Source organism: Amblyomma mixtum, chromosome 5 (assembly GCF_055824585.1).
Source record: "Amblyomma mixtum isolate Tamu chromosome 5, ASM5582458v1, whole genome shotgun sequence".
NCBI classification, from domain to species: domain Eukaryota; kingdom Metazoa; phylum Arthropoda; class Arachnida; order Ixodida; family Ixodidae; genus Amblyomma; species Amblyomma mixtum.
The window spans coordinates 19,909,896-19,919,783 of NC_143016.1; the positions used below are offsets into that span (position 1 = coordinate 19,909,896).

Genomic DNA, 9,888 nt, shown 5'->3' on the forward strand with positions numbered 1-9,888 from the left:
CCCAAACTAATGACGTTAGGACATTGTACTGTGCGATGTCAGTGCACGTTAAAGAACCCCAGGTGGTCGAAATTTCCGGAGCCCTCCACTACGGCGTCTCTCATAGCCTGAGTTGCTTTGGGACGTTAAACCCCAATAAACCAAACCATTCAAAATGGTGTCAAACGATTTGTCTTCTTGCGCTGTATACGTTGGCATCAGAAGTAGATATCCGGATATAACGAAAAATTTGTACCGGATATAGCGAAGATGGCTAATGACGCAATATTCGTTCAATATTGCTAACGCCCGATACTCATACGCTGCCTCAGCGTTTTGCTCTACCTATTTTTTTTGCCTGTTTTTTTTTACCTGCCTCTAGTGTTAATTTGCCTACTTTCCCTGACTTTTTCTTTATTTTTCATTGTTTAGCTTTCTTGACTCCCCCCCCCCCCCCCTCCCCCACCCCAAAAAAAAAATTCCACCTTGTCGTCCGCAGCACAGCGACTCACAAAGGCGAGAGAAAATGGCTGCCGCTCTCATCGCTGCAAGCTTAGTCGCTGCCGGCCTCCTCGTCACGGCGTCGGCATTTTATGACCCCGCCTGCAGCGCTAAACCACTGAATACGTTCGACCTGAAAAAGGTATCGCCATTCTGCTCGTTTTCTCATTTCTCTTCTTTCTCCCCCACTCTCGTGGCTGCATCATTTTCCTCGAGCGTAGCAGCGTGAAGATGCAGGAGAGACGCGCGGCTCTTTTGCTGGACCTGTTGGAGGAATCCTCCAAAGAAAGCGACTTAACGAGGAGAGGAAATAAGCGACTTCTAGCACGCTCACAATAGTGTCATAGTGGGTGCTGAGAAGTCTTTTGCATTCGTCGCTCGCATCCACTTCTCAACACCTTCCTTTTTGGCAGCTGTGCTGACTCTTTAGAGTGCTACCTGTTCACGTTGGCCTCCTTTGCGTTAGTATGCACACTTCATGATGATGATGATGATGATGATGATGTCCTCAGGTTTAATGGCACATATGAACGGCGGGGGATTGGCCAGGCTTCACTAGAGTTATTAAGTTTTCTTCTTCATTCTCTAATGTGCAAAACGCACAAGTGCTTGTCGTGTCTGCAGCAATTTAGCGCCTGATAGTTTTATCATGTTCCCCTAAGACTTCCTGCTGATTCCGTACCAAGGATGTGACGGGCGTACGGATCGCTAGAGAGTCCGTTTTCAAAGCGTTTACTTTTTTTTCACGGACTTGCAACGTGTCTGCACAGTAGCTTGAGGCATAAACGCCGCAATTTGTCTGCTAACGTGGCCTTTATATTATAGCACGTCACATGCAGGTGGAATGCCTTCTGTAGACTAATGAGCACTCTGCACGTTAATCCACGGTATTACACAGCACGTAAAGCAAAGTTGGTTAGTCAGACTCCCTTCGCACAGCGGTTAAGTCTCTCCTGGCAACAAGTTACCCGTCATCGGCTTGTGTGAGTATTAAGCTATTACTATACAAGTTCAGCAAAGGCGTACCTGTCGTTTTCATCTCGCGTCAACGTCACAACCAAGCCCGAAAGATAACGACACGACCTTGTAAACGGGTGGCTTTGGTGCAAATACTAATTATTAAAAGGTCGGCGGCAGCCGTTTATCTTTAGACTGGACATGGCTCCCCCTAGACACTCCTTTTCTTTCTAGCCGAAATATTGACGGAGACTCGCCGCCGCGGTGGCTCAGTGGCTATGGTGCTCGGCTGCTAACCCAAAAGACGCGGGTTCGATCCCGGCCGCGGCGGCTGGAATTTCTTTGGAGGAGAAATTCTAGAGGCCCGTGTACTGTGCGATGTCAGTGCACGTTAAAGAACCCCAGGTGGTCGAAATTTCCGGAGCCCTCCACTACGGCGTCTCTCATAGCCTTAGTCGCTTTGGGACGTTAAACCCCATAAACCAACCAACCATTGACGGAGACTCAGGATTAATGAAAGTGTCGATCGAAGGGCGATTAATACACCAAATACACGTGACATTGAGCACCACACCGCTCCTATGTTTCCTGTGGGACGTTAAGTGTCAGCTAAAGACGCGGGTTGTTTGTGGTTTTCACATCTTAAGAACATCTAATCTCAGTACTCTTCATATCGCATGCGTATAAAAGATATGCCTGAGCTACCACGTTGTACATTCACAGTTAGATTTGCGAGCAAAAATATAGCCCGATATTTTATTTACTTAGTTCTTTATTTATTGAAAATACACTAAAGGTTTTTATGACTGAGGGTGTTACGTAGGTTGGTGCGGGGATACAGCAGAATAAAATAAGATGAACTCACAAGATTCGCAGCCACGTTTACACCAATACATTCAGTGGTATGGAAAAATAAACACTTGTGTGTTACAATTCGTGAATAAAATACTTTGCACCAACTTGAACACATAAATACACCAAGGGTTATTAAAGGAGGAATAAACACTTGTAGTTTAAAATTATTTAATGAATAACCTAAACTAGCGTAGATACAAAAAAGAGAACTTTGACTAGAGGAGAAAAAGTAAAAATGAGGTTAGATTATACACGAATCCCCCTAACCCATCAGAGCAACCGTTAAACAAGAAATAGAACGTATCACTTCACAACAGAAGTGCACTAGGCAGTTAGACAATATCAACAGTGCATATCAGATCACGAAATTTTGCGGGAGCAGTGCCAGCTGTGATATGTGGAGGTAGGGCATTCCATTCGGTTTTTGTGCGTGGTATAAATGAACGCGGGTATAGTAAAGGTACGACATGTCGTCAACTTTACTCTAAGGGAATGATCCCATCGCTCAGAAATGACAGCCGCTGAAGTCGTCATGAAGCGCTGAATGGTGGTAACGTTCATTAAAAAAAAGTGATGCGTGAGCAACCTTGTGCCGGTGTGATAACTCCTTAAGTCCTCCGTGTTTCTTTAAAAGATGGGACGATGGTACTACGCGAATAGTCAGAGAAGATGAACCGAACCGCACGGTTCAGCAATGATTCGATGTTATTTATTAGGTGTGCTTGTCAAAATCCTAATTGCCGTAGCATGTACATTTTTCGGTAGGACAAGCGTTGTATGGAGGTTGAAGACCTATGAACCTTATTAGTGGACGCAGTAATGTGTTTAATATATTCCATGTCACGTATATTTAAAGGTGATAGACTAGGTACTTCCAGGTGGTAGCACAACCAACTGGAGCACTATTTAAACAGTTCGTTGTAAAAATTGGAGACGTTCGGTTAGTTATGGACATAAGCTTCATGTAGGAATGGCTTATTGACATCATTTAGGTAGGGAACAAAGATTCGCACTAAAGCCGTGGTCGGTGTATCTGGTTCAAAGAGTGGTTGGATTATTAGAAGTAGCAGCCAGTGCGCGAGTGGTTGTTGCCGAGTTTCGCGCAGAGCGTCGACACGTCTAACTTTTGATGGTGATCACAAATCCCCAGATCCTCGGCTGTGGCTTCAACGCGGATGCTTGGTCACTCTGGATCCCGCCTAATGGGTACGCTTACTGCCAACGGGACAGCATCGACATATCCGACATGGGCGACTACACCTGCTACTCAGCCAACTCGACAGGCCACTGTCGGATGGTGCCGTGAGTGCTTTCTCCGAGCAAAGAAAATTACTCATCGGGCACGTTGGTGCAGAGTCGGGGCTTTCAGGAAAATGGTTCTGCCTCCATTGCCTCCATTAGTGGCGCAGCGGCATATGTAAAATTTATTTAAATTTATTTCGATGAGTGTCATGCGGTCGCTCGAGCACCGCGTGATGGCTTACTGCAAAGCGATGGTACGCGCCTCACAGGCTTAGCAGCGGATTTTTGTTCGGGCATCTCTGAAACTTACCTGCCATTGCTCGCGTTCAGTGGCCTGTTGTTGACTGCGCCCTCACTCCTCAAAAAGGTTCGAACGCTTCGTAGCCCGCTCATGCTGTACCAAACGGCAATCTACCCCCGAAGAAAATTACGGACGAAAAAAGCCAGCGATCTACCCGCAGTTTCCGCCGCAGAAATACCGCGCTCACCCAAGCTAATTAATACTCAACCAGGATTATCTTAAGCTACCTTTACCGCACCGTAATGTATCCAAGTTTCCAAGTTATGCAGTTGAGTTAAAATCTTTCCCCATTACCTGCCTTCTGGATTTATGCTTCATGGCGTATATACCAAAGAAACACTCATTTAAAGCAGCAACAGGCTATACGCTTGCGGCGAACTGTGAAATCAAGCTGTTCGGCTCTTCCGGCGACAAGCTTCCAGTTTTTGTCTCGTGACTCCGCAGCCACTCTTACACGTGATCAAAGGTGTCGCATCCCAGAGTGCGGCGCAAGTGCTACGTCATAGAGGCCCTTCGAGGCCAGAGCCTATTGATCATAAGGGTTAGGAACTTGGGTTGAAATTGCGAGCGGAAAGCGAGTCCACGTTAGAGTGAGCACACGACTTAATTTGTAAGTTCATGAGGAACGTGTGTGCATTCTTATAGCACTGACACCTCCGAGTAGTATTGCCGAGGATTTAACTTCCTGTTATTATCGCTTTAATAGAATACCACTGATTCAAAATTCAGCCTGCATGATTATTTCATTTAAACATTTAGGAATGCATTCCTTTTTCATGCTACCTGACAAAACAAATTATGCAATAAATTTTTTGCAGCTACATATACGTCGCTGTCGATGGTGAAGACTACATGGAAAGGCACCTTGGAAGGGGAAGTAAGTCATCGTTTCGTATGTTCTTAGCAGCAGCTTGCAGTGATATTGTTCAGTGGATAGCACTTTTTTTTTTTTTTGTAAAAATCGCGATCATACTCAACTCACCAGAAAACCCAACTTTCGTCGCTTTACAGGATTTGTAATCTGCAGATATTCAGTGCTATATTTTCTTCTCTTCCCAGTCAAAACCAGGTCTATCATCTTGGACACCGACAACTGCAAGTTCCTGGTGCAAATAGAATGTTTTCCAGATGGGAGAGGTATGCACTGCTGAATACATTCCTGAATACACTCCAGACTACAGCTGTGTAGATCAAAGCGTTCACCCTTCAAGACATGTTTAGGTCAAAAATATTAAGCGGGTGGGTATGTTTTGTCAAGAACAAGCGTCATACCGTTTTTCTTCACTGAGCCTATCAGCACACCCTTAAGACAAATTTGTTGTCGAGCAGCTAAGCGGCTAGATTTTATGTACACTTCTTTTTCTGTAAACTACGTTTTGTGAACTACGCTTTAGACAGCAACTTTTTCTTCGTTTCAAAAGTAGATATGGCGTCGTCTTGTCCGTGGCCAAAAACTCGGTGCCGTTGGCCCTAAACATCAGACGACACTAAAAAGAACGTTTATTAGTCAGGTTTTAACTAATTACCTAGATAACTGGCAAAATTTTCAAAAGTGCTGACGTCCGCCACAGCTGCTAGTTTGCTCCTAAAAATATTTGCTTTGTGTTGCGACCAGCGCATCTTTAGGAAATTTTGAAAATGTTCACTGAAACAACCGTATAATTCGATGCATTCACCACATCCTGTTTTGTTATATTGGTATTCGCAGCAGTGAGCAGCCTACATATCAGTACGGGAAACTAAATAAACACATCTTCGCCGTTTACCTACATACGTAACAAAGCCAGAACACGTGCGGTCTGAACTGTTGAAAACACACGGAAGAGCAGGTTCTTTTGCTCGCTTCTAGCTTGGCAGCGCAGGTTCTTAACAGTGCTGAGTCCTGTTGAAAGCGAAGCTGGGAGATAAATACACAGCAAATATAACATACCCTAAATGAGGACAAGAAAAATTCCTTTGCCAGATGCGCTCGAAGAAAACAACGGAAAAACTTTTTGAAAGCCAAAACACCAATGGTACACTGGTAATAATGTAACAATAAACGATAAAAAACGGCCGCTCATTAAGACCCATTTATGAGAGACCCACGCACTGCGAAGCATTTTGAAACGACTCGATAAATCGAATCAGGGACTTATCACACGAAAGTGATTCTTCAAGGATTTCAAGAGAATGCAGCTATGGCATTCGGATATTACGTAGTCCGTCTTCATCGATCTGCGCTACTTAGCTTTCTCTTCACAAAATTACTGAACAAATAAAATGCCCCAGAGGTAGGTATGACGTGTATTTCTCTGCGGGCTGCCAATAATGCGGCCATAATAGTTGTTAGTGAAAAATATCCGTTGGTGTTCCTTCGCCTGCTCGCCTTTGAGTCGTGTTAATCGCTATTACAGTATACTTGATCTTGTATCGCAATGAGACCACGCCGCTCTAACTCTTTGTTACTCTTCATTGCAGTGTGGCGATATCTTACATACAAGAACACGTGGACGCCGTCCGAGCTGAGCACTTTCAAGGCCAAGGTTAAGAACGAAAAAGCGCTCAGCTTTCTTCGTCCTTATTCTTTCAACTGCCATCTGGGAAAGCCATAGCGCGCGCTTTCATTCGATCGCTGAAGCAATGCTCTTATTCATATATAGGCACTGTATAGCCACCACTCTCCCCCCTCTGAACGAGGGTGTTTTTGCGCTTGAGTGTTGTGAATTAAGTGCGTCGCTTCATGATGGCACGCATATATCTCACGTTTCCTGGGGCTTCAATAAAAAATGTTGCTTTTCAGCGAACTACACAGGAATTCAGTAACGCGCGTGACTATTTTTTTCGTTATTACGTCGCATTTGCATTTATAGAACATGGCAGGATATTCGCGATGTATATGTGACAGCCTCTTGGAACACAAAGCGACGGCGAACAAAAATTGCAAAGCAGAAAAATAGCTTACGGGTCTCAAATGTAAAAAAAAAAATACCAATAGCTCCCGTAGGCCGAGGGCATAAAAATACAATAACGGTAATACAATAATACAATCGCAAAATAGCGATTTTAGACGCCGTTATACCTTCCCAAACGCAGAGATTTGACTACGAAATTACCCATCTGTCTCACCAATTCTGGTAACTTTCGAGTACTGCATGAGTCTCACATTACCGTGTTTTATTATATTTATTTTAGCCACACTGTAGACAGCTAACGCCTTAGAGCGGCAACCTACACGTGGCCCGCAACTTTCGAGTGCGAAACTCGTGGCGGAAAATCCAGCTGCTTAATGTCACCATCGCCACAGATGAAGACACCGCAAGTGTTGTCGACATACGAGATTTCCATGGCGATCAACAGGGCTCGTATCACTCACATTCATTGTCCGTTATCGTTTCTGCGCTGTATAAACGTGAACGAGTCAAGGAGTTTTTAACTATGAGGTGATAAGAGCCACGCGAAAATTATACATCGCCACAGTAGCTATCAGTGCTGTCAATCCACTAACATGCCATGCATCTGACGAAGAAGCCGTGGCTACAGGAACCTCCCATGGGTCAGTATCCGTTGACAGTGTCAGTGGCACTGGATAAATTTGTAAAATCTGGGGCTCCCGCAAACAAAAGAAAAAGAAAAACAACGCACCACAGTAACACTGAAGCCAATTTCTGTAAACCATCTTTTCAGGTATGAGTTCCCGATCTGCATGGTAGAAAACAGCAGTGGAAGTTGCCACTGGGAGAGCCGGACGTCACCCCCCGAAACTGACGGCTCTCACTGAGACAGACGTAAACTTATATCTTCGATGTATTTATGCATATTTAGCATTTTGTCTCGAGCGATGAATGAATGCTGGTTATTTTCAAATTTAAGCACGCCTGGCTGTCTCGAGGCTGGCTGAAACAGTTCCTCTAGGAAAATTCTGTCGTAAAGCACTCGCAGAAGCTCTCTTGAGGACTGCCCCACAATACTTCTTTGAACATAACTAATGTGACGAGAAAAAAATTTTGTTAATTTTGTTCTATTTTAAAGCAGACGATATAAATCCAAAATGTACGGTATAGAGTATTTGTTCCGTCGGGTGAATATCATCGTTCCGGATATTCCGCAAAGGTAAAGCCATTTTGAGCGTCACAAAATGTCAGCGACATTTTGTGAAGCTTTCGCCTGCCTTTTAAGTCTAGCTCAGAGCTACTTGGCCGATCGTCGATTTTCGAGAAAATTCTCCTTGCGTTGTGTGGACATAGAAAGAAAAAGAACGCAGCACGGTCGAGCTGTTTTGATCATTCTCGGCTCACAGAAGGCACCGTTTTCAAGGTTGTTCACAAACACTAGCTACTGGGAATAGGCTTGTTGCTTCCTCCACGTGTCGAGAAAGCTTCGCAACCAAACGATCGGCCTGCAGAGCACCGGCAGCTGGAATATTTTTTCAACCGCATGAGCTATGTGTGCGTACTGAGTGCTAATGGAATAACACCGGCAGATGGCTGCATTCGCGAGTGTAGCAAAAACACATCAGCAGGGAAAATGGGATGAGTTTCCACGAACAATGCGCAACTTTTAGAGTGTAGTCGTACGAAGGTGTTTAGCTATATTAGGTTCTTTTTTTCGACTCATGTCTTGCGGAGCATCGGTGACACCGCGCATACTGCAGTGGCACTATCACTGAAACCTACATCGTGCTAGCAGCGTAGGTATACGATGTGGAAAGTCTCAGAAACGAAGACATTACACCCTTCGCGAATGATCTTTTATAACTGCTTTAATTTGCTACATTAAGCAACGAAGGAATAGATCATTGTTAACCGATAATAAAAAAATTCAGCATTTCTAAGAAGCTGCGCGAAGGACTTGGCCTACTTTTGTGACTTTTCGATCATTCATCTTTACCCCGAGTCAAAAGAACGACATCATCAAATCTCCCATCCTATCTTGATGTCCACAGGATTAATAGTTATATGACATTGAGCTGCATTTTATAATGCTTAGTTGTAGGACACCATGGCTAATCTAAAGCCCAAATTTGCAGACCTACAAAGGAGACCCCTCTTTCAGCCTATGGCGATGGGATCTCCGTCTGCGTTTGCAATAATGACATGCTTATAAAGCTTTTTTTTTTATTTATAAACTTAAAACTTGAAATTGTTTACCATTTGTCCGATACTTCTTGCTAAATAAGAAGCTATCCGTGTTTTGAGCACTGCAGTGCTTCCGGCCATGATAACGCTGTTGTCCAAGACAATTGCCTCGAAGGTGGACATCTATGTCTTTTAACGGTGGTTTCGCAGGCCACAATGCCGTTCGGTTGATGTGTCCTACGTAACAAACCCGCAGTGCAAACGTTCTTCCCAAAACGTGATCGAAAGCCAGAAACTGCCTTGCGACGTCGTTAAAGGTGCACTGAAGAGGAATCTGAACTCGTATTTTTACCGCTGGAACTCTATCTACATATTCCGAGCGTTCTTACAAACTTCGAATTATTGCCCTATGCGCCAATTTCCCTGCCTGACAGCCTGAAAGGCAGTCCGACTGTCTGACTGCCTGAAAGGCACTCCGTGCGTTGGTTGACTCCTCCCACCGTCTGCGGCGAATTTTAAAAAAAAAAGGCGACAGCCGGACGCTAATTCGATTTAAATTAGGGAAATCGACCGCCCAGGCCAATAATTCGAAGTTGCTAAGAATGCTTGGAACGTGTAGATCGAGTTCCAGTGGCAAAAAGACGAGTCCAGATTCCTCTTCAGTGCACCTTTAAGGAATGATGCTGCGCTTTCTTGGCCAGTGTAGGCTCAGTAACAAGGCGTAGCAGGTGTAAAAACTTCTCATGTCCCCCTAAATTCTAGTCCAATTGCCTCCCTTGTCGTTTCGGCTCACGGAGGTCTTACGGATGGTAAGCACTATGAGGAATTCAGCAGATACCAAAGAGACAGTGAGTTTCGTGCACAATTTTTTTTTTCAAGACAAAATAAAGCAAGAAAACTTGCCCACCGCAACAAACTGGGCGCCTCTCATAGAGGGAACGCTCTAAGAAAGCCAACGAGATGTCTGCTGTACGCAGATCGCGCTGCTTGCTGACT

At 44.5% G+C, this 9,888-nt stretch overlaps 1 protein-coding gene across 1 annotated transcript in view; it reads left to right on the forward strand.

The window, feature by feature from the left end:
- LOC149341447 (uncharacterized) overlaps positions 1-6,624 on the forward strand; it is an 8,218-nt gene extending 1,594 nt beyond the window's left edge. The window contains exons 2-6 of the mRNA XM_089543554.1: positions 479-622; positions 3,443-3,594; positions 4,654-4,712; positions 4,895-4,972; positions 6,296-6,624. Coding sequence (XP_089399680.1) covers positions 506-622; positions 3,443-3,594; positions 4,654-4,712; positions 4,895-4,972; positions 6,296-6,429 — 540 coding nt within the window. The 5' untranslated portion in view covers positions 479-505 and the 3' untranslated portion in view covers positions 6,430-6,624. The remainder of the gene's footprint in view (positions 1-478; positions 623-3,442; positions 3,595-4,653; positions 4,713-4,894; positions 4,973-6,295) is intronic.
- The last annotated feature ends 3,264 nt before the right edge of the window (positions 6,625-9,888 follow it).